Source organism: Falco peregrinus, chromosome 7 (genome assembly GCF_023634155.1).
Source record: "Falco peregrinus isolate bFalPer1 chromosome 7, bFalPer1.pri, whole genome shotgun sequence".
Lineage (NCBI taxonomy): Eukaryota > Metazoa > Chordata > Aves > Falconiformes > Falconidae > Falco > Falco peregrinus.
The window spans coordinates 25,829,493-25,853,751 of NC_073727.1; the positions used below are offsets into that span (position 1 = coordinate 25,829,493).

The window sequence follows — 24,259 nt, forward strand, 5'->3', positions numbered from 1 at the left end:
ATGGGAACTCTGGATAGCTGCTGTATGTATGTAAAGTGGTGCAGGCAGAAAAGTTATAGCTTAATTTCAGAGTCCTGCTTACGATCCAGCCTGCATTTGGTATCTGCAAGGAAGCGAGATTAGAAGAAAGGTCAAGAACCTAATGGTCCTTCATAAAACTGGCATTTCTGAGAGGATTCCATTGGGAGTGCAGGCTAAGGAAATACAAGAAGGGGCGAGATCTGCAAAATACTCAGACTTCACTGAATGTAAAATATACTTCTGTGAGTTATGGAAATAGCGAATTCCTTTTGATTTGTGTTCTGCTCAGATCCTCTGATATGTAATAAGCTGGATATTCTGCCTGAAGCTTTTTCTGCATTCATACCATCTTTTCCAGATGAATTCTTGGTGCCTGATAAGGTTTGGCTTGCATTGCAATCTCTGCAGTAATGGTAGCCACAGGTTTGGGACAGTCACAGATTGTCATGAAATTTGATGGAATTTTGGTGTCTGGGAGACGGTTACATTTGTGATGTATGTGATTGAAATTGGTCAGTTGGGTTAAAAAGCTATAGGGGATGGACAGATGCAGGTATGTTCACATCCTTAGGGAACTAGACTAAATAAAAGGGGAGAAGTTACTGAGGAAGAAAGTAGCATCTTAAGTTTATTAATGCAGAATTTTCTTGCGAACTTCCATGGGGCGTGCATATGTTTCTAGACTGCCAGATTTTGATGGGTTCAGAAGAAAACTATGTGGAGCAAAACACTGTTTTTGTTTGGTACTGACAGGTTAGTTGACTGTTTAAAAGACTTTGGGCCGGCAGACTGGCAGCTGGCTTGTTTGATCTGCAAAACGCTGTGGAACTACAGTGAAAACATCACAAGTGCAGCCTCATGCTTTGGAGAAGATACCGACATGTTGCTGGTGCTGCTTACATCGCTCTTGGGTGAGATTCGTAATCTTGGTCTCTTTTCCTTAATGAAAGAAATAGAAGGTGCAAAATCAAAGCAGTATTAGTTGGGGTGGGAAGTCTGTCACACAGCTTTAAGCGGCTGGCTGGTATAGACTACCCAGCAACGCAGTGGTCTATTGCCATTCAGCACATTCCCTCAGAACTTACGGATTGCCAACGTGGAATTGGCCGCTGTCACTCCCCACTCTAGTTTGTCTAGTTAGCATGCCGCTGATGCTTTTCACCAGCTGCCTTTTTGCCTGCTTGAGCCAACTATCCCGTAGACCTTCAGTGCAAAACATACTTTTCACTGGATGTGGGCCCTTCTGGCCTCCAAGGTCACTTGACATTGACAGGCACTGACAGAGGCAGGGGCTCAGCTGTGATGCCCCTGGTTGCTGCAGAGCACACACCGGGCAGCCTGGGCAGTGTGGCTTCCCCTCAGCCGGAGGGCTGTGTGGTGCAACGGCCTGAGCTTGCCCGCTTGTGACAAGAGTCCCTTGGCCGCCCTTCTTTTCTCATCATGATCGCCTTGTGGGCAAGGACAACCACCTGACAACTCCTCATCTGCTCCCTAAAGCTAGGCAGGGTGTGCTCCTCCACAAATACAGGCTGAAAGGTGCCTATAAGTGAATGCTGAGACCCTGGTTCACTTACCCAGTTGGATCTTTGCATCTGCACTTCTATGTTTGCTCCAGATTTTACAGAGGTTAATTGCTATGTAATGGTCCTATAGTCACTATATGTAATTTTCCTCCTTTATTTTATGAGTAGTGCTTTGGTTACGGTTTTGAGTAGATCAGTTGCAACTATCTTTTAAAAAAATCGGTAAAATGTAAATGAAATGGAAGCAAACTTACTAATTTTTGTTTGGTTTTAGTTGAAAATTTACTAAGTATGTATGGTTGCTGTGGAGAAGGCTGTATGTTAATGAGACCCAGACAGAAAGTAAGATTGCCGTGGTCTCTTTTCTTTTCAGACAATCAGAAAAGTGGGTGGATTTGTGAGGGTTTTTTTCCAGTTACAGCAGAATTACTGTTATTCATTGTTGTAATCATTCCTTGCGTTGCATTCCTTGCTATGATAGAGCATACCTTAATGTGGGTGGTAATTCCATATATTTATCTGAAAATACTTGGTGTTTCAAGATCAGTAGTGCACTTTTTAACATTCTGCAACAGAACTACAAACTTTATAGCCACAATCATGCTTGAATTTTCTGGCATGCAGCAAGGTATACGTACCTTTGTTTTGAAACACTCTTATCCAGCAATTAATTTGACTGCCAGAGTGGGTAGTAATTGGAACTCTCATTAACTAGTGCAGCTTTTGTGAACTGCAAGTTCATGTACAATTGCAATTGTAATGTGACTGTAGTAACAATTAATTAAAAATAGGTCAGAATTAAGTTGGAAGACTAGTCTTTCTTCACACTGTAGTCAGAAGAGTAGCTGTAGAAAAAGCACATCTTTTCATTGGATCTGGTTCCTCTGTGTGTTAAAAGCCAGAAAATTTTAGTAGTGACAGCTGGTGAATATTTTCCTACGTCTTCCTCCCCCCATTGTATCCAGTAACAGCCTTGAACCGTCATTGCTCTGATTCTATCATTCAGGAAGCAGGAGGCAACCGCTGACAGTCAGCGGACTGTACTTAAGCATCAGCACGCCCTCAGGAAGCAGAAAAAGTGGAGCATGGCACAGCAGACATGTCACTTCACCTGCTGTGCTTGGCCTCCTCCCCTTTATTTTTCTTTCCCCTACCTGGCACAAGATGACAAAAGATATGAGGGAGCCAAAAGGGAGTGGAAATAGCCTGAAAAGATGTTGGGCCTGAAAAAGGCTGGACAAAAGGCACCGGCACCATTTGTTTTTCTTATTCCCTGCCTGATCCCAGCAGCCTGAGATGTGGTGGCGCTGCTTTCCAATGGCACTGTCATTTGCCTTCTTTCAGCTGCTCTCGAGTTTCGTGTCACTTTATTGGCTCAGAGCTGCTGTTTCCAGGCTCCTGGCAGCACCCTTGCCTTGCTGGGGTCCCTCAGGAGCAGCAGTGATGAGCCTCTGACTTGAGAACGTTGTGTTTGGTCATTCAGTGAAATCTCCTTTTGCCCTCCCTTTTTCCAGCCTTTTCTTCTGCTCGCCTTTGCCTCCGCTATCATTTTGAGGATGCTGTTTTGGAATCTCAGTACATGTGAACTCTTACATGGCATGACACTAGCTGCCAGGGCCCCTGGCCCCTCTCTTGCCAGGGTTAGAGGGGTGGCTAGCCCTTGCAGACTAGAGTCTGCACTCTTAGTTTTCAGCTTCCCCCGCAACATGCAGACCCAGTGTGCTTGTCTTGTTCCTGGGCTTGCAGCCAGTTCATATGCTGTTTGGCCAGTACCCAATTTTGCTGCTTTTGAGGAGGGTCATGGGAAAATTAAATTATCTGAGGATGCACAGCTTGCCTGTGGGACACTGATCCTCGCTGATCCCCGGTGTTACTCACATTCTGCTTTAGGAAATTTACTGTTTTGGTTTAACACTTCAGCTTTTCAACTGGTTCTGACCCTTCTTCTTGCAGGCTGGAATTCCCAACCTCAGTGAATCCATAAACATTCTATCAACTTCTGGGAAGCACAGAAACGTCTCTTGCATTGTGAGATAGTTAATTTGGGTAGAAGAATAATTTCAGCAGTAGGCAAAGCAATTCCCCCTGAAAATAAAAACCATAATCCCTTATCTTCCTCTTCACAGGGTCTCTCACTTCTCTGCTGCTGAGATTAATTTTAAGTATGTTGGACTACTGTGCCATCGATAACAACAAGAGCTAATGGGCACAAGTTGCAATAATAAAAATTCCAATTAAATACTAGGAAAAGAAGTTTCCACTATGGCAGGGGTCAAGCACTGGAACAGACTGCCCAGAAAGGCTGTGGAATCTCCATCCTCAGAGATGTTCAGTACTCAACAGAACATGGACCAGAGCAACCTGATTACGGTGGCTCTGCTGCAGAGATCCTGTCCAACCTAAGTTACCTTATGATACCATCCAATATAGATCTGATGTCTGGGGCTGGATTTTATCTCTGGTGACAGGGTTTCTTCCTGCAGAGATATGACATGCCTTCCTTCTTGAAAGAATGGGGGGGGTTCTCTTTGTTTTATTACAGAAAGCCTCTAAATGACATCTTCTCTTTATGCAGAATCCCTTTTGGAATCTACCTCACACTTGGCATCTCTTTAATTTTGGTAATTTAGAAACACTGTTGTGGCATAGAAGTATTATTTGCAGTTACTGGTAACGTTCTAGGAAATGGAGCCCATCTCCATGCACAAGTAGCAAAAGTAATGTCATCTGTTCTGTTACAGCTGTTGCAGCTCAGGCCATATGCTCAGCAAAGGGACCTTGGCATTCTTTCAAGTGGGGATAGTTGCTCTTTAAGTGTCTCTTTTCTACACAAAGTTTGATTCAGAATGTGTGTAACTGAAGTTTCTCTTCAGCTCCAAGTTGTCTTTTACCTCTGTGAATGTGTGCAGTAAGATCCCTTACAGAATAACAGATTGTGACTCTGGTGCTCCTTCATAGTCTAGGACAAAGAGAAGTCACGCTGCCCGTTGGGTGCAGGATCGTATCTTCAGTTTAGGTCCATTTATGGCCTAAAGGCTGTCAAATATCCTTCTGTTAAACTGTATGAAAACGCTTGTTCAGAATTATCACTTGTCTGTAGATTCCTGATTCAGGAGCATGCTTCTGATTGCAAACTGATTTCTTTTTTCTGCAAGGGTTTGTTTCTTTGCCACATCCAGTGCCAGGCAAAATGTAGGGGGAATGGCGAGGGATGACGTCCTTTCATTCCTAACGGTGCTTGTCTCTCTTAGGAGTGTCCTATTATTTTATTTAAGTTTGTGAGGAAGGGAGGGTGTCAGTAATACAATAACTAGTGTGGTTCAAGTTCTCTAAGTATGATAGTAGATACAGTTTGAAAGAGTCCTCATGAACCAGGTTAGCAGAGCAATTTCTGCCAGGAAAAATACGGTTGCACTTAGATGACCTGGTTACTTATATTAGCAAAATTGTGTGGGTCATGTTAAAACCCAAGTAGTTTCCAGGCTGACAGTCACAGTAAATGCTTGACCTTAAGACATGGTTTAGCTACACCTGTGAGGTGTGAGAATAAAGGAACCTGCAGTACCCTTTTTACTGTTTTACTGACCTTAACATCCTTTATTTTTGATTAAACCTAAGTCCCTCAGACAGTGATGCTTAGTTTGTCTTAAACACAGAGTTGTTTCCAAGCCATCAACATACACAACTGGTAAGTTGTACATGCTGTGGTCGTGAAATACGTAGTTGGGTATGTTTTTATTCGGAACTGATGTATGGTATTTTCCTTGATTACAGATGAAGAGCTAGCATTGGATCACAGCCTCGACAGAGATTTAAGGGACTACCAGAAACTATATTGGGAAAGAGAGTTCAAACCTGTGGCAGAAAAACTTCTTGATAGAATTCAAAGCCATCAGTCCTTTCTTCCAACTGTGACCATTACTCCATTTTAGTATTTTAATCGGGGGGGGGGGGTGTGTGTGTGGTGTTGGTGGGGTTTTTTTGTGTGTGTGTGTGGTGTACATTGTACAGCTTTGTATTTCCAACATGCCTCTACGTTGCCACCAGTAAACATGCTGGAGAGCATAGCAATTTAATTTTTAAAAAGTCAGGAAAACTTGGCATTTATACACTGGATACTACCTTTTGAGAAGCTTGTATGAAAATTTTGCATGTGTAATTACTTTTTACAATATATTTGAGCTGATCAAACAGCTGTTCAGTGTGATTTGTCTATTAATTGCAAAGTTTCTTGGCTAGGAAAATGAAACAAAACTACTTGCTGAACTTCTTTTTAAAAGGTAAATTACCACTGAGTACCTGGACCCCTGCGGTACCAAAAATGCTGTGCACTGTAAAAGAATGTTACATGTTACAGGAGCCACGTCTTACCTACAGCCTTTGACATGCTTTTATGTTATAGGAAATTCTGTGACAGAGTAACCTGATGTGGTTGGGGCATTCTGCTGTGCTGTGTCATAAGCTTCACTCTTTAGATTGAAAGCTGTCAATGGTCAGGGGGCAAGTTGCTCCCCTTTCCTTGGAGATCCCCTTTTCTTTACCCAGTGCTGTGTGGCTGGGCTATCCCAGCTCCTGCCCTGATGCCGTGCGGTATAGGTCCAGCTGTGCTGGGAAGAGGCTCTTCTGAATTAGGGCTTCACATCTTAGGGCAAAACATCCCTATCCCTGACGTAAAGGATGATCTTAGCTAGACTGGTGCGTTTTTCTTTCAGTTGTTCCTGTGTTCCCAGGAGCCACCTGTCTGCCTGTACTTCTGAGACCCTCTTGGCCCGCTGCCTTCCCTGGGCTTGTGTCTCCATCCACGGGGCAAAAAAAGGCTCTACATCCTTCACATTCCTTCTGGCTGCTGCTGGCTTGTTCATTGCTGTTTTCATCCCTTCAGTGTGTGAAAGTCCCTGCTGTAGCCCATGGGTTAGCTCAGCAGGTGCACCACTGGCCTCAGGCATTAACAGCCCAGCTGGCTACAGAAAGCTCTACAGACCTGACCCGTTTGTCTCTTTTCTGACCTTAGATGATGAAGAATAAACCGCTGTGCGGCGGCTGCCAGGCTCCTGGCTCTGATCCGAGGGTCAGCAGCTTCGCACTGTGCTGTGTGCAGCAGAACAAGTCTCCAGCTTGGCAGTCCTGTCGGGAGAGGCTGGAAGAATTTGGTCTCCTGAGGCGACAATTCAGAGCTCCCCCAGTGGCACCGCTGTACCTTCAGCAGTGCCTGCACATCTGCTTCCAGGTGAGAAGATGAAGTGAGGAGGCTGGGAAGTAGAGCAGGAGTAGAAGGGCAGGGAAACATTTTCCCTAGGTTAGGTCCCCTCTTCTACTTCTTTACTGTCGGTAGGGCAGGGGAGCGGGGATTTCACAGTCCATGTTTTGGGAGCGGTGAGGAGGAAACTTCAGTGAAGATAATGAAATTTGCAACATCTCTTTTGTCCTGGTAGCTCCAGTATTTCTTGTGACCAGCAAGGCTCAGCCCCACAGCGGTCACTTAGGGAGGGCGTGTGGCAGCCTCCATCGCTGCAATCCGCAGGATTCAGTACGGTTTGGCTCCCGTAACAGCTCTGCTGAGCTCAGAAGGATCTCAGTTATCATTCCTTCTTTTGCTATTTTAATTTTAGCTGAAGTTGAGAAGATAAATGGCTTCAATGCCCCATTTGTTTCTTGAGAAAAAGAATGGATTTGATTTTTGGGGGTGTTAAAGGATAAGGGGTTGGTACTCCCCTGTGGGGAGGGAGCTACAGGCATTTGTTCCTGGCATTTGCATCAAGGCAAAAGGCAGGCGGGCACCAGGCTGCGTAGTGCGGGGTGGGACGCAGTGGAAGAGGCCTTGGGGCCGAGTCCTGTCAGCAGGTCTGACCAGAATTGACACGTGCTGAGTATCTGTCAGAAGGGAGCCTGAAGCTGATGTTTTCATAGAATGGTTTGGGTTGGAAGGGACCTTAAAGATCATCTAGCTCTAACCCCTGCCCACCTTCCACCAGACCAGGCTGCTCAAAGCTCCTTCCGGCCTGGCCCTGAACCCTTCAGGGACAGGGATCCACAACCTCTCTGGGCAACCTGTGCCAGTGAAGAATTTCTTCCCAATAGCTAATTAAATCTGTCCTCTTTCGGTTTAAAGCCATTCCCCTTTGTCCTGTCACTACACGCCTTTGTACAAAGTCCCTCGCCAGCTTTCTTGTGGGCCCCCTTTATGTACTGGCAGGCTGCTATGAGGTGTCCCCAGAACCTTCTCTTCTCCAGGCCAAACCCCAACTCTCAGCCTGTCTTCACAGGAGAGGTGCTCCAGCCCTCTGACCATCTTCCTGGCCCTCCTTGGTCCGTGTCCCTGTCCTTCTTCTGTTGGGGGCCCCAGGGCTGGATGCAGTACCCCAGGTGGGGTCTCAGGAGACCCGAGTAGAGGGGAAGAATCACCTCCCTCGACCTGCTGGCCACACTTCTTTTGGCACAGCCCAGGATACGGTTGGCTTTCTGGGCTGCGAGTGCACACTGCTGGGTCATGTTGAGCTTCTCTTTAACCAACACCCCGAAGTCCTTCTCCCCAGGGCTGCTCTCAATCCATTCTCCACCCCGCCTGTATCTGCTTGGGACTGCCCAAGTTTTGCAAGGATGCCCAAGGTGGGTATGCGGGCAATTAAGATTTGTTCCAAGAAGATGCTAGGGCCTGGAGCGCTGCGTAGTGTGTCCCGTAGCACAGGGCAGGTTTGGGTATCCCACAAAGCTGGGGCAGCCACTGTGCGTCAGCTGAGCTCGCGTTCAGCAGTTGGCCTGAGCTGCTTCAGGAAGAGGCGCGTTCAGACCAGACCTGCTGGGTCGAGCAGAAAGGGCAGCAGAAGCCCTGGAGCATCTGACAGCAAAACCCAGCAGGGGCTCCCACGGAGCTGCACGGGCCTGCGTGTCTCTGAAAAAACAACTTGTGAGTAACAGCCCCAAAATGCTGAATTTCTGTGTATTCGTATGGCTTCTCCTCCCATGAGAGCAGGAAGATTGTTGTGGCCTTTGCCACAAACCTCCGTGAAGCAGCTCTGCTGCGACTTCAGGTGCCCATTCCTGTTCAGCAGCCACATCCTTGGTCTCTGTCACGCTGTTCATTTTTCTCTGTGGTGGGGAGCGTGTGCACACACACGTGCACACGGTTTTGAACTGAACCTCTGAGGAGGACAGAAAGGTAAGAGCTGCTGGAGAGGGCTGTTAGTTGCTGCTCCTGGGGCAGACAGCTCTGCCACGCTCCTTGAAGCACAGACTCAAATTCCCATGTGGTTTTTTTGTTTGGTTTTTTTCTTAATAGTGTCCCACCTGGGCCCACACAGCAGCCAACCATTCAGTTCCCATCGCTCGTGCTGGCGCACACCCTCCTGTCACGTATCGCTTTTTGGACTGGATCCCCCATCGCCACATTCTTTTGGGGTGAGCTGCCAGCACTGCCAGCACCTGCAGCAACCGAGGTGCACAAGATGTTGCTGCTGCACTTCACAGCCACGGGCTGCGGCTCTGCAGGAGCTGCCTGGGAGCTGACGGGGCTTACGGCCCACGGCACAGGGGGCGGCTCACGGTTGCCAGTGCCCGAGGCAGTGCTGGGGCTTGTCCCCCCTGCCCTGGCATCGTACACAGCTGCTGCTCTGTGCTGCAGTCACCACCTCCACGGAGCATCTGGGGACTTAGCGGGGTTTGTCTTTAAAGACAAAAAAAGGGTTATCTTTGGTTAGCGCCTTGCTTGTTCTCTTCTACTTGGGGCCACAAACATCTCTGCATTTTTCATGGAAAATCCCCCCACGTTTTCAGGCCCTTTCTCCACAGTAAGCAGCTTGGTGTGTATTTAGGAGTGTCTGCGTTGGGGTTAGTGCTCCGTTTGGAAATGTGACCGCACCAGACCACTGCCACGCACACCGCGCTGGTCACCGCTTGCAAAGGGAGAGTGCCCGCAGGTACCGTGCGTGATGGGACCGGCCAGTTCAGGCTTCTCGGAAGATCTGATGTGTACCTTTGACCCCCAGAAAGCAGCAGAAGAATGAGGGGCTGCAGAATCTCCATTTACAGACTGGAAAGACACTTCTGCGTGCTTAGGCACGGCGCAGCTTTGTGATATGCCCTTTGACAGGAAAGTTTTGCTCTGGTTTTGGAACATTAAAAATCCTGTATTTTTAGTTAAGAGGAAACAGCAGATGCTTCCTGTTAGTCACAGTTTTTGACAGTTTATTAATCTTTCTCCCCTAGATCTTTTTAGATATTTTAGCTTCTTGGACTGTAAACTTAAAACTGTTCTCACAATGTTTCGTAGTAAGAGAAACCAGTCCGAGCCAACTGAGAACCAGGCCAGAAATCTTAATTTAATTCTACCTGTGGGCTTGCAAATAAGGTTCCGACCTTCCTGTAAGGAGGTGGGAGTTCCTACACTTGCACTACAAACTGTTGCAGCCAGCTGCAGGAGCATGGCCAGGAGGGTTTGTCAGCCCCTTGCAGCAACTCCTGCTGCCGTTTACCTCCTGCCGTAAATTCCTCAGCCTGACTGCACAGACCGGGCTGTGCCTCTGATGCCAGATATCCTTTTGGCACTAGCCTATGAAAATTAGCAGCACAATCTAGAACTAAGTTCACTACTGGAGGATTTTAAAATCAGTTTAATTCTTAAAACAATATTTAGAGTAAGTGATTACATAAACATGCAGTTGGAATCTCTGATCATATCAGGCCTGTGAGGAAAGAGAAAACCCGACACCCGAGGGTGGAGGACTATGGGAAAATAGGTGCTCCTGCTGTAGATTTAATGAAGATCTACATCAATTTTTTAAACTTCAGTTTTCTCCCATCATTTTAGACTCAGCTGAAAAATTCGTGGTTTGTTGTTTGTCTGCTCAGTTACCGTTTCAAACATTTTAAAATGGTCTTTGAACCAGGAAGTAAACCAGTAAGAACAGAAGCGTAAAGTTAAATGACACAAGAACACGAAGAGAAAAAGTTGTTACCTTTATTTAAAAAATACCAATAATACTGACAAATTTAAAAAGCAATTCACACTCATACAAAAGTATTCATGTGTTCTCCAAAACCTCTGTATATTAAACGTCAGCATTTTGATCACGTTTCGATTTACTAAAAATAGTTGGGTTTTAGCCTAGTTATTTAAGCAACTGCAAAAATCAGTAAGACCAGCGTTGGGCGTGTAATACAGTAGGACTGTTTGGCAGTCTGAAACAACACTCCCACCCCTTGTCCTCGCTCCTCCTTGAAAAACAGGACAAGAAGCTACTCCACGCTTCACATCATTAGATCTCTCAAAAGCTCTGAGGACTCGAGTCCTCTTCGTTCGGTAGGAAGACCATTGCACTTTGGAGCTCACCAAATAATGCTGAACAGATGTCCTGTAGCATTTTAAGGCTAAACTATGTGAGAAAATCGACTGCTATCTTTCAAATGATCAGTGTGGACAAAAGAGGTTTAGTTCTGATTAAAGAAGGAAATCTAAATAACAAGGCTTTTCTGAAACCACACACAGTAAAGGCTCAGACAATAGCAGTGCTCACTTTCAGTTTTAGCTTAACTGGAACAGCCTGTGTCTGTTCACTCCACCAGCACAAATAGCAGCATCAAGATTTTCTAAAATTATTCTCGTAGGGAAAGCAAATGTCATCAAGTCCCACTTCTTTTCACGCTCCAACTCCCGTAGTATTTGCCTTAACACAAGATCTATATATCTATCGTTTGCTATATTGCCACAAGTTCATAGAGTGTCCCGTGCTGTCTAAAGCCAAAATACCATGAGCAGGCAGCACTTCTGCACAACCCTGTCTTTTCAACTGCCAAGTGGCAGCAGCGATATTCCAAACACGGAAATAGCTGAAACTAAAGGAGTTATGGCACAATGGGCATCTTAACTGATAGCTACCGTTGGTCCTGAGGCTTCATATCTTCCTCTGCCATACTGCAGCTGCAGAACATTCCAACGTCGACAGGCAGCCAGAGACATCAGGTCATATAGCGAGTAATAGCTCTCAGAGCATAAAGTAGTTCGGCTTGCATCCGAGCTTCTACCAGAAGCAAATTTACATGGACCTTTGAGAAAGAAAAGAAGTTATGCTTTAACAGCGTGCCCCAGTGAAAGGAAGTCCGTGGGGCTGTGGTTTGTCCGTGCAGTAGCAGTGGGGGAACACTTTGTGTTTCAGCTACCCAGGGAATTAGTTCTCTCTCTAAAACTTGCGGAGGGCGGAGAGAGCGAACAAATGCTGTGCGCAGCGTGGCCGGCACAGCGCAGCGCTAGGGCAGAGGGATGCTGAAGCAGGGCCGGCTTCAGAGGAAGAGGCAACTCATCCTTTAGGAGCCCATCCGGTTTAGCTGGGGAACACAAACTTTCAAGCACAGAAGCCCTTCTTCAGCAGCAGACTATATGCAGCTTAAACATAATTGTTCAAATTTTGCTTAATTAAGCAAATCAATTAAAGCCAAAAGGGTGGTTGGTACCTGCGGAGCAGAGGGGGCTGTTAGCAAAGGAAGACGTGATAAGGGTGTTTGCCCCTGTGGGACAGAGAGAAACACAGCGGTAATTACCACCTGAACACCACGGTGCAGTTAGCCGAGGTGAAGTGCAAGAAAAATCCTAACATGCCATAAACTATTATCTTCATTGAGCCAGAGGTGTTCAGTAGCTACCGGAGGTAAGAATTTTAGTTCCCCAGCTCACCTCCTCAACGTCTTTACTGTATTTCTTTGAGGACTAGATCAGAAACCATGTGGGGGAGGAAGTAACAAGTACCCTCTCACTGACAGCAGCCTGGCTCTGAATTTGTTCTGCCACGTAGTAGCTGTGTGGATTAATTCACATGATTTCCATGAGGACGGGTGGTGACTGCATTCAGTGACGCACACACGTACAGTCCTTGGGGTCTGATGGCTATGGAGATGCAAAGTTTTGGGCTTTAAAGAAAGATCTGTGTGCTTGGAAAGCTTGTCTCTATCGGTTAGTCCAACCAAAATAAACATAGGCAGTATTTTACTTGAACAACCTTAAATGGCTGTAGCTATAGTACCCCTGTTATAACTGGGTGTCTCTATTTTCACAAGGAGTTTAGCAAGAAATAGAGCCTCTGAGATAAAAACAGTGATTAAAGCACCTTTGTTTCAGCACTGTATCAGCATTCGTTCTAACGGAGGCCTAGAACTGTTTTTCCAGAGAAAAAGTGGAGGACGTGAACTTGATGGAGTAGACATCTGAGTTAACAGCAAGAAATACTACTGGGAGGTGCAATTCAGACTATAATCCAGCAGCAGGAATTCAGGCTTTAACACGAAGCAAGTATTTCGGGGCTGTTGCACTAAAGATGACCACAGGACTGCAAAGACCTTGGGCCAGCAAGCAAGCTGCTCTAGCTCTGAGGCCAGCGGGTGGATCCCACCACTCCCCTGCCTCCCTGGGACACAGGCAGCACCAGCCGACAGCAGAGGAGAAAGCTGCAGTTGAGCTGAAGCTCTACCATTGACAGGCTTAACTTCCCCACACCGTTCCAAGCTTGGCCCATGTCAGCTGTTAGTAGCAACATGTGGTAGGAAATGAAAAATTGTTTCAGCCTAGGAGGCACGACACCTCCTAATGAATTATCTGAACACGAGCAGAACCCCAGTAACATCAGCTAAAGCTTCAATGGCTGGCTTGGTAGCTGTGGCTGTTAGCGTGGCAAACGTATCCCTCAGCACACATGCAAACTGTACCTTCTCAGAGTGTTCAAACTGCCTCCAGAAGCTATCATACATTCTTTTTGTGGTCTTTTCAGGAGTGCAAACCACAGTCTTGATATAAACTTTAAAGCTACGATCCAACAACTGATTAATTTCACCATAGTCATAATCATCGTATCTGTTTGGAACGGAAAGGAAAACAGTCATTTTCATGAACCAGTTATTTCACTTGCATTGTTTCTAAGTTCCTATGGCAAAATAAATTATTGTGTAATTTGTACCACTACTGGCCCTCCCCCATTAACAAAAATATGTTTAAAAATACATGCACGTTTGCTTAATAAATACCTTTGCTTCACCTCAAGACAGAAAAACGAAAGCTGGCGCTACAAGTCTGACACGTTTAGAACAGAAGCAGTAAAACTGACCTTATTCCAAACATACAATGAATATAGTTCCAAATAGCTCGTCTTAGCATTGAGGTATCCACATCTTTGTGCGTGGCCATTGTGTTGTAAGTCAGATTATAAGCAATATGAAACTTCTCATCAAGTAGTTGTCCCACATCTGGGTAAAGACGATTAACCAAGGAATAGCCATGGTCTTCCCAGGAATAATCCTTAGAATAAAGAAAAATCCAGAAAGGAGCATTTCAGAAAAGAGCTTGTGAAGACCTAGCGCTCAGTGTAATTTCTCTCAGGGCAGGTAATCCGGGGGAGGGGTTCATTTGCTTGCTGTAAGCCTTCTCACCCGTGGGGCAGGAAGGTACGGCACTGCCACTTCCAGGTTTGGTGCCTGGCACAACAAACAGATTGCGCACTAGGCCTCCTGACAGCAGAGCCCTTCCTTTTACCTGAACACGAAAGGTGGGCACGTGCATTCCGTGTCTGGAGAAGTCTTTGTAGCCATAGCTGGTATCCTCAAAGTGACGAGACACATCTCTCGTTGCTGCCGATTCTTCATCTTCTGTCAATTTCAAACAGAATTTCACATTATTTCAGTTAGAACGAACTGGAAGTGTACTAGCAGAACTATTGCAGAAGAATGGGAGTCTGTGCTTTTTAAATAAACATACAGTTTCACTGGACTACCTGTATTAAAATTCTTTGATACAGCTCAGTGTGCCTACAACTATGGTTTTTTAGAGGCAACTCCATGAAAAACACCCAGATTCTTTCTTAGAGACAAACATCCTTTTCTCCCTTCTTTTGTGTACCAGTCTTCATCCCACCCCCTAAGTCTAGGGGACACTTTGATCCTAACTCAAGGGATCTGTAAAAAAAGTCAAGGGAAAATCTGTTTTGGAACAGAGCTTATTAGATTAGATTATTAATGATTCCACTTCTGTGGGAAATTTCTATTAAACATAATATTGGTCAGTGAGTGTTAGGGTGTGTTTGAGAGAGGCTGACAATCTCGGCACTGCTTTGCTTTTAAGTGTTCCTGGAAGAAAACAAGGCACCCCTAATTCTTGATCCCTTCAAAGAAATGGTAATGTTTTTGAGACAGCTGATAACACTTTTTTTTTGCTTTTGTGGTAGAATTTCTTCAAGTGATTTGGAAAAGTCTAAATAAATATATATACACACTACATCTGTTACCTGAAGAACACACGAACATGCTTTCTCTCTTCTCTCTTTCAAAACGTGTAGCCATCTCTTCTTGGCTGGCTTCCTCTTCATCTCTACACTCCTGCAGCTGCTTCATTTTCTCCATAAGAGCTTCAACTTCACAGACGGACTCTGTAGACTTGAAAAGGAGAGAAAAACATTTCATTTCCATGTAACAAGAACTGACAATGATGGCAGAAATTTTTAAGCCAGAAAATTTAAACACAACTTATGTTCTTCATTTACATCTTTAAATACTGATTTTTTTGAGAAGAACAGTACTTGAAAGAAATCTGTACTGACCCAATGGTTCACATTTAGACATCATCTTTTCTCAGTTTGATCCCTAGTATTTTTAGCATATCTTGGGAATCACAGCTTTTTGGAACAAGTAGTTCTCACATTAAAAGTAATTTCTCTTACTTAATCTAAATGTTTAACAACTGAAAAACAAGGAGTTGTAACAGAAATTCTGATACAGGAAGTAACCACAATTTACTACCCAACTGTATTTTTCTACTTCTCTGCTCAGAGAGAAGAAACATATTGAAGGAAAAAGGAAGAGTGAGTGTTCGTGCAGATTTAACGAAGCCTCAAAGGAATGCTAGCGCAAGATAACCTTATTTCACAAGAACTGTTTTAACACCGCAACACAATATTAATTCAGTATCTGGTCTTGTAAAAATCCATCAGCATAAAGCAAAATAACATTATCTTAATGTACACATTTCTGCCCCTTTCCTCTCTGCCTCTTGCAGTTTGCTCCTTTGGAGAACCAGCAAACTCCATCAAACAAAATTTAAATGCCACCTACAACATTGCAGTAAAGTCTCACAGGCAGGGAACCTGCACTGAAAATACCCCGTTATCACTGTTCTTAAACCGACACTTAGTTCACATCATGCTTTTCAGTAAGTGGAAGCAAGCACACATCAGTGAGCTCAACTGCTGCAGGCAGCAAATACTGTTTTAGAGACAGAGTCAGAAAATTGTGAATGGTCTGTTGTGTGCTGCATCACAAACACCTCAAGGCAACAAAGTCAAAGACTGGAACCAAAGGAAAAGCCACCTTTCCACAGCACCCACGAAAAAAGCGTTCCTGGCTGCTGATGCTCAGGACACGTATCATGAACTAGCTGAGACCAGCAGTTGCCTCGGTTTGCCTATATGAATGACAAGAGACCAGAAAAATAGACAACTGAGACATCGTATCCGTGTCTTCCCTCAGTTTACCAGTGTGGTTTCAGCTTCTCCTAAATGTATCTTTTCTATTTGTTAGCCCTCATCTGGATTAGGCTAATCAATCCCACTCTCCCTGAACAAAAAGTGACAGGCACTCTCCATGAATTAAGTTTACAAAGAAACTACTACTGTTGAAAGAGACTGTTCAGACAGTTACTTACTGGAATACTTCCAGTTGGGCTGGCATGGATTTCGTCCACCCCATGGTAACCATTTGTAATATCGCAGATGCAATAGTTACTGACGGAGGGGGGCCTAAAGGTGTGACCCCCTTCACAGTCGATCTCGGGGCTGATTCCACAACCAAACGTGAAAGAAGCAAGGGAGTGGTAGTGTGTAAGGAGAACCACCGCATGGATCAGCTCTGCCAGGGACCAGCTGTTCTCTTCAGTCTTCAAAAGTTGCTTTAAAAATAATGCAAGACAAAAGAATTAAAGTCATTCAGATGATCCCACCTTAATGCAGCTTATTGGCACATTTCTTTACCAGATAAAATTATTTTTCCAATGTCCACACTTGATTCCTGACTCTCTGCTGCCATTAGCATGCTCAGTCTTCTGTCACACACTGCCACGGTGACCTGCCAGCCACAAAGGACATGACTTCCCTCCCCTCCCTGCCCCTGAGCTATTGAATCACAGAATCATTTATGTTGGAAAAGACCTTTAAGATCATCGAGTCCAACTGTTAACCCAGCACCGCCAAGCCCATCACTAAACCATGTCCCTAAGCACCACATCTACACGTTTTTTTAAACGCCTCCCTGGGCAGCCTGCTCCAATGCCTGGCCACCCTTTCAGTGAAGAAATTTTTCCTAATATCCAATCTAAACCTCCCCTGGCGTAACTTCAGGCCATTTACTCTTACCCTGTTGCTAGTGCTCTGGGAGAAGAGACCAACACCCAGCTCACTACAGCCTCCTTTCAGGCAGTTGTAGAGGGCAGTAAGATCCCCCTGAGCCTCCTTTTCTCCGGGCTAAACAACCCCAGTTCCCTCAGCTGCTCCTCATAAGACTTTCTCTCTAGACCCTTCCCCAGCCCCGTTGCCCGTCTCTGGACACGCTCCAGCACCTCCACGTCCCTCTTGCAGCGAGGGGCCCAAAACTGAACACAGGATTCAAGGGGCGGCCTCACCAGTGCCCAGTACAGGGGGACGGTCACTGCCCCAGTCCTGCTGGCCACGCTGTCTCAGATACAAGCCGGGATGCTGGTGGCCTCCTTGGCCACCTGGGCACACTGCTGGCTCACGTTCAGCTGGCTGCTGACCAGCACCCCCAGGCCCTTTCCCCCAGGCCCTTTCCAGCCACCCTTCCCCCAGCCTGTAGCGCTGCGTGGGGCTGGTGTGACCCAAGGGCAGGACCCGGCACTGAGCCTGGTTGAACCTCATGCAACTGGCCTGGGCCCATCGGTCCAGCCTGCCCAGCTCCCTCTGCAGAGCCTTCCTGCCCTCAGCAGATCAGCATCCCGCTCAACTTGGTGCTGTCCGCAACCTGAGAATGCACTCAATCAGGGGATCCAGATCATTGCTAAAGGTATTAAACAGGACTGGCCCTCGCCCCAAGCCCTGGGGATCACCATGTGTGACCAGCCACCAGCTGGATGTAACTCCATTTACTACCACTCTGAGCTCGGCTATCCAGCTTTTAACCCAGTGTAGAGTATACCCGTCCAAGCATGAGCAGCCAGTGTCTCCAGGAGAACGCTGTGGGAGATGGTGTCAAAGGCTTTACTAAGGTTCGGGTAGAAAACATCCACAGCCTTTCCCTCATCCACTCGGCAGGTCATCTTTTTGTAGATGATCAGGTTTGTCAGACAGGACCTGCCTTTCATACACCCAGGCTGGCTGGGCCTGACCCCCCAGTTGTCCCGCACGTGCCACGTGGTGGCACTCAGGATAACCTGCTCCATCACCTTCCCTGGCACCGAGGCCAGGCTGACAGGCCTGTAGCTCCCCAGATCCTCCTTCCAGCCCTTGTAGATGGGTGTCACATTGGCTGACCTCCAGCCTGCTGGGACCTCTCCAGTGTGCCGGGACTGCTGATAAACGATGGCGAGTGGCTTGGCGAGCTCCTCCACCAGCTCCCTCAGTACCTTCAGGTGGATCCTATCTGGCCCCATAGACTTGTGCATGTCTAAGTGGAGCAGCTGGTCACTAACCCTCTCCTCCTGCAAACTGCATCAGTTTGGGTTTCTGTTTTGCACCATATGGTTTTATTGAGGCCAGACTGACTTGCGTTGAAATTTCACACCTCTGATGAAGATAGAACCACAACACTCACGTTTGTTTCTTCAACCAGACTTTACAGTCTCAGGAAACCCTGACAACTCCTTGCAGATTATCTGTGTAAAAAGCCTGGCATCAGGGCCAGGCTCCCTCCATCTTGCCCTGTGGGTGGAATGCTCTACATTTGACAAGCAGCTTCAAACCCCAACTTCCCCTTCAAGCAGGAAAGTGTGGGAGGTCTGGGGCCTTCTGGCAGAGCACACACCCTCCCCCACAGCCCAGTGTCCTGCCTCCCAGCAGGACCTGCTTCTGCCTCTCCACCTGGCAGACACTGCCGAGAAAGTCCCAGCACCCACTTCCTCCTTGCTAAGGGTAAAGGGCAGAGCAGAGGAGTTGCTCCAGTAACCACAGCCAGGCCCAGGGCAGGCATGCTCCTGCTGAGAGCTGCCATCGCTGCACGTGCTCTTGAAGCTGGCTGATGCAGGTACCCCTCAGAGAAGGGGGCAGCAGGAGCAGCGACTTGACGGCTTGTTTGTGCTGCAGTCCTGGCTGGTTTGTACCACCGCTGCTCCCCTGGGCTGTTCTGCCAGCCTGCTCCTTCCAGCCCAGCCCGAAAACTATGCATTTGAACCAGCAGTAATTGAGACAAAAGTATGGTGACTGGTGTTCTGCCTAACCCCTGGCAGCATCTCAGAAACACTCAGGGAGTTCTGGCTACCGAAAGCACATGACGTAAGGAAGCGCACGTCTGAGCACATTGTCATCGCACCAACAGAATTCTCACAGGACAACTCTGAAATGTCACTGTGTTGTCAAGTAAATTTGTTCGCCATTTAAGACTTGTTATGATCATCTTAGTTTTAAAGGGCACAAGTGATGTATCATGCAGTATCACAGTGATGTAACACTGAAGTAAAAGTAACACAGAACATCTTTCACTCTGTCTGGCTTTTAACCCTAAGAATGTGTGATTGCATTACTGAAAAATAAGGGTACATTCACATTACTCCATGAAAGATTTACCTCAATATGTTCCTTGGTGATAAGCCAGGGTCGGTGAGCTAACATTTTGTTCAGTTCTCCTAAATTCTGCAGTTTTTGAGGTGCATTTTCTAGACCGTTCAACCACTTAGGGTCTCCACCGACATGAAGGAAGTCATTCACATGAAGATTAACAAGGTAAGAGCACTGATGTCGTGCTGCAGCCTAGAAAGGAAAACAGAGATGTGATACAGAAAACAATTACAGTGCTTTATGACAAATACCGTCAGTCATCATCTCAAAATATTCACGAACAAGACTTGCAATGATCAAAGGCTGAAGTAAAAAAAAATAGAGATTAACACATCAACCTGTTTTGATTATTGTTCTCACAACATAAATATTCCTCACTCATATACATTGTAACTATGCTGGCTACAGGTACAATGTGCCTACATCCAGGGAGAAGTACAGACACAGATTTATTGTATGTCCTGTGGCAAGCGATCCATACTGCATAGTACTACCCAGTGGAGAAGAAGCAAGGCTGCCTCGAGGTGAACCTTTACCAGCAAAACTAAAAGCAGGTTCGAAGGGCAGCTTTTCAGCAAAGAACAGACCCAATATCATTTATTCAAACAGTAATGCTTTCCCCATCAAATTAAGACACGGCCCAAAACTTGAGTTCAACTTTAGCAAGCAAAGATCATTGAACTGGCAGATTCAAAACAATGAAATCAACCACTTTTGGCAGAAAACTTGCTTTGAATTTTGATATTCAGAAACATGGTAGGATGGACTACTGAGTTAGAGAGAGATGTATTTGACAGGACACATGCAAACAAGCCTTCCCAAAAAAACAGTTTCTGAGATACTAAGGAAACCAAAAATAAACAATCTTCTTATTTTTATAACAGATTTTCCCCCCTCTTTCTCACAGTCCTACCGAAACTATGGACATAAAGTACTGGTCTTACAAAACACTTCATAAACCAGACAAACAAACCTACTCTGCTTTTCCCCTTAGCTCTTGATGAAATTCCTTTCCAACTAGAAACTGCAAAACACAGTAATAACTGCTGTTAAACAAGACCAGAGATTGTTGCCAAAGTGGCTGTTTCTGCTTTATGTTCCAGCATACCATTATCCCGATGTAGTGTCGGTAATGCAGCGGGAGTGGGCCATCCATTTGCAGTAGATAGTGCTGAGTTTTTAGAAAGCTTTCAAGATACTGTGGGTGGAAAACCATCACCAAGGTAACGTTGTCCAGTCGGCCCAGTGCAGCAAAAGAATCTGCAAACAGCGTGTGCATCATGGTGTCTTCGTTTCCCACTTGAATTGTCTGATTGAACAGAAAGAGCAATTAACAATGTTGTCTAAGTACCACCATTAAAATAGTAAATAAATACATTACCAGAGCACCCAGAGGCCCAGTGAAAGGAATTATGTTATAAATCTATTAATGGTATTAAAATAGTGCACATAAGGCAAAGCACATAAACCCCCTTTAACACCTCTCATTTAGGAGATCACAAGTAGTTATATCTGCTAAAGGGGATTTTTGGCTTTATACTTTCTCTTCTACAACATTAATTTCTCATTTTAGCAGTCTCACCTTCACTTTCTTGAATACTCCAAATCAATCTTGGTTTATTGTAACAACAAAAAGCTAATTGGGTAATCGTTTTTAATAAGGGAAAAAAGAGGGAAAGTAGTAAAAGGCTAGCTAAGATGACAATAGAAAGAAATACAAGGAAATTGAAACTTAAAGCTCTAAAATTCCTAGAAAACCACAGGCATATGACTAACTTTTCCTCTGCTCCCAATTCTCTTACCAGATGATCTGGAGAGAAGCACCAGAAATGCTCAGCCACAGCACTCTGAAGCTTCTCAGATTATTCAGAATGGTAGAGGCAGCTCAAGAAAAAGCAATCCCAGAGCAGGGGGGCAGGTGCCTTGTGGACCAGTAGGAAAGTACATCTGGGTGTTCACAAGGAAACAGACACCCTTACAAAAGACAGTATTGGGTTTCTTTTATGCTAGACAGCAGTACAGGAGGGGTCATAACTAATTCCAAAGCTCCCCAGGGCTCCCACTGCTTCTGTACACTAGAAATGTGGCCAAAGTCTCACCAGGACTGAATGTGATCACAACTGAAAATATTTTGCAGCTCAACAGCTGTCGTGAAACCAAATGTGGGTTACTGCTAAAAGGGTGTTCCTTAAAAGCATAAAGTTCACTGTGTACTTGAAAACACTACCACACCTCCTTCTCGGGGATGAATCTGCTTGGTCCGTGTCCCAGTGGTCTAGGAATTCTTATTCCAAGTTCCTAGAAAAGAAGATTACACCATCTCAGCATTTAGCTATAAACAGCTTTTTAGCTGCGGTTGCAAGAAAGAAAAAGAGTTCTCCATTCACAGCTGGGCTTATTTGGGTACTCATGGTACTCTTACATAGGTACTTTTACTAGTACCATTTGTACAAATGCAAATCATTTCTTATACAAGTGCTTTATAATTAGCCATGCTTGTTTACAGTGTACTGCCCTACTCCAGAAACAAACAAACAAAAAAAAAATCAACAACAAAGGCCCTGCCAACCAAAGAAAACACCAACAAATTTATATGCACACACACACACACTACAGCCTGGTTCACAGAAAATTCTGCATAAAGCATATTTTGGCAGGCTGTCCAGGACAAGGAGTTCAGTACATAGCCGGCTGCTGTCTGGTTATGCCACTGATACAAAACCAGACTGATGTGTGTGTGTACATCCGCAGTACGCCAGCACATAACACTCTGTGCATCTGTCAGGAAATGAAACAGCTGTAACCCTAATCAGATTTCTTTTTCCCCAACCTCAAAGAGCTCTTAAACTGCTGAAAGTACCTGATCTACATTTGCATCTGCTTTCTTTTCAAGATAGGATAAAAAGCTAAGGAGGGAGGGGATTTTGCTTAATCAGAACAGCAGCAGCCATGTCCCTGCACACACAGCTGTGGACACACTGCAGGTAAGGAGGAGGCTGGCTACCCCTCCAGCAGCTCGCCACTTGCCCACTCCCTCAGCTCGATGAAGCTTTCTGCCAGGCCTACAGCACCCTGGACCCTTTGTGCAGCCAAGGAGCAAATTGCATGAAAGCTTTCAGTGCATCTGTGTCCTGGCTGTTAAACCATTCCCTTTGGAAGGTGGGAGCCACGGCTTCCAGGGCAGCTCCTGCATTTGGCATGGAGCAGCCCTCAGAGAAGGCACAGCAGGGTCCAGAGGGCAGGTACCAAAGCAGGACATGGCCTCAGCTCGCAGTCACACAGCACTAAGGAGGCTCACTCCTCCATGTGCGCATCACACTGCAAGCTAGCTCTCCTGAGGGGATTACTCCCCAGCCAGCAGCATGGTTTCCCCAGGAAAGATGCCACCTGAAGGAGCTCCCAGTGGGGCAGCTGATGGCATTGTGCTCTTACAGACGGAGGGAGACCTGGGATTAAAGCTGGGGATGGAGCTGAGTGCTAAAGACTAGACTATATACATATATATATATATATATAAGCTAACAGTTTGGGCTCCTTATCTGTTCCCTCTTCCTCAGTCATCTTTTAAAGCACATCCATTGCCTCTGTTCCATAGCCCAAACCACTCATTTTCTGATGATACCGACTCCAACCAGGTTCTCCACTGAGTTTAGATTTATAAATACCATGTACTGAGCCAGTTCAGGCCACACAGAGCAGCACAGGGGCACCTTCAGCTGTTTTAGGCTGCAAGAGCAAATGAAGCCCCTAAAATCTGCCTGCAAATGAGTTCTTAACTTTGCTACGCTTCCCACACACAACAGATACAGGCTGTTATAAACAAGCGACACTGGTTGCACTTTTCCCATCTTTAGCTGAGGTTTCTATTTGCACGAGAAGCAATTTTATTAATCAGTTACCGTTCCCTGAACTTTCCCCTAAGATTAAAAACCAGCTTCAGAAAGCCAGAAGCAATCAGTGCAGGCCTAAGTCAGAACTACCAAAGCCCATCAGACTATGGCAGTCTCCTTAAATCCTAAGTCAGATGCCTGCATTTCTCCAGTCTTATTTGGTTAAAGTGAGATCAAAGGGCAGCTCTTACTACTTGCACATTTTCCCTGGGGCAGTAAAGTTTGCAATGTAGCTTTTCCCTGCTGAGGGTCCCAACATTCACGATTTTTGCCTGTCAGCCAAGTCCCTAAGCAATGCCACTCATAGGGTGGAATTTGTATCTTAAAAACACCCTCTTTCCTCAAAGCTCTAGTGCAGCTTCTTATCTCGGCTACAACTACACTAGCAAATTAGAGAAACATCTTACATCCAAATGACGGCAAGGAAAAAGAGTCTGTATGCATCATTTAACTTAGTTGATGTCTGCAGTTGTCTGCCAAGCACTCCAATAGAAATATCCTGAAATTTGGTTCTTGAACAACTGTGTTTCAGTCTTCCCCTTTTCCCAGGACAGTTATGGGGGGCAGGGTGGGGAACAAGCCACCAAGATTCAGGAACCTGAGATCAGCAGGCTGCTAACATATTTTGGTTCACAACATAAAACACATCAGTATCCATACACCTCACACTTTTTTTTTTTTAAGCATGCAGAAGTCAAGCTACTATGGCTACACTGCATATAACAGGTTAGAGAACTGAAGTAACCAAACCCTCTCTGCAAAGTGACTTGAGCTGTTTTGAGGATTAAGTTGCTTTGTTTTCCCTCAAGAGAGAAAGCATCCCCCTGAAATCATGGCAGGCACCAGCCTAGTATTTGAGAAGCCTGGGTTCAAGTCTGTGTTCTGACAGAGATGCTACAAAGGATTTGTGAAGATGAGCCTCAGTTTTCCATCTGCAAAATGGGGGTAAATACAATTCTCCCAGAGGGTGATGAAAACAGAAATAAGCTTGCTGTCACAGGGTGCGCAGTTACAACAGTCATGAGAATTGCATAAATTCTGACCCATTAGAAATTGTCTGAAAATTGTTATTCTTCAGTTA

The 24,259-nt window shown here is 45.6% G+C and overlaps 2 protein-coding genes across 9 annotated transcripts in view; one reads left to right on the forward strand and one right to left on the reverse strand.

Moving 5' to 3' along the window:
• The window catches only part of ARMC2 (armadillo repeat containing 2), a 66,887-nt gene extending 61,400 nt beyond the window's left edge, over window positions 1–5,487 (forward strand). For all 5 annotated transcript variants that reach the window (XM_055811107.1, XM_055811106.1, XM_055811108.1 and 2 more), the window contains 2 exons: window positions 775–932; window positions 5,319–5,487. In XM_055811107.1, the coding sequence (XP_055667082.1) occupies window positions 775–932; window positions 5,319–5,476 (316 nt within the window). In that variant the 3' untranslated portion in view covers window positions 5,477–5,487. The remainder of the gene's footprint in view (window positions 1–774; window positions 933–5,318) is intronic.
• Window positions 5,488–10,477: 4,990 nt separating this feature from the next.
• SESN1 (sestrin 1) overlaps window positions 10,478–24,259 on the reverse strand; it is an 85,097-nt gene continuing 71,315 nt past the window's right edge. For all 4 annotated transcript variants that reach the window (XM_055810029.1, XM_055810032.1, XM_055810030.1 and 1 more), the window contains exons 2-10: window positions 21,521–21,586; window positions 20,397–20,597; window positions 19,298–19,480; window positions 16,213–16,455; window positions 14,801–14,948; window positions 14,053–14,165; window positions 13,628–13,818; window positions 13,233–13,377; window positions 10,478–11,582 (exon numbers count right to left, since the gene is read on the reverse strand). In XM_055810029.1, the coding sequence (XP_055666004.1) occupies window positions 11,496–11,582; window positions 13,233–13,377; window positions 13,628–13,818; window positions 14,053–14,165; window positions 14,801–14,948; window positions 16,213–16,455; window positions 19,298–19,480; window positions 20,397–20,597; window positions 21,521–21,586 (1,377 nt within the window). In that variant the 3' untranslated portion in view covers window positions 10,478–11,495. The remainder of the gene's footprint in view (window positions 11,583–13,232; window positions 13,378–13,627; window positions 13,819–14,052; window positions 14,166–14,800; window positions 14,949–16,212; window positions 16,456–19,297; window positions 19,481–20,396; window positions 20,598–21,520; window positions 21,587–24,259) is intronic.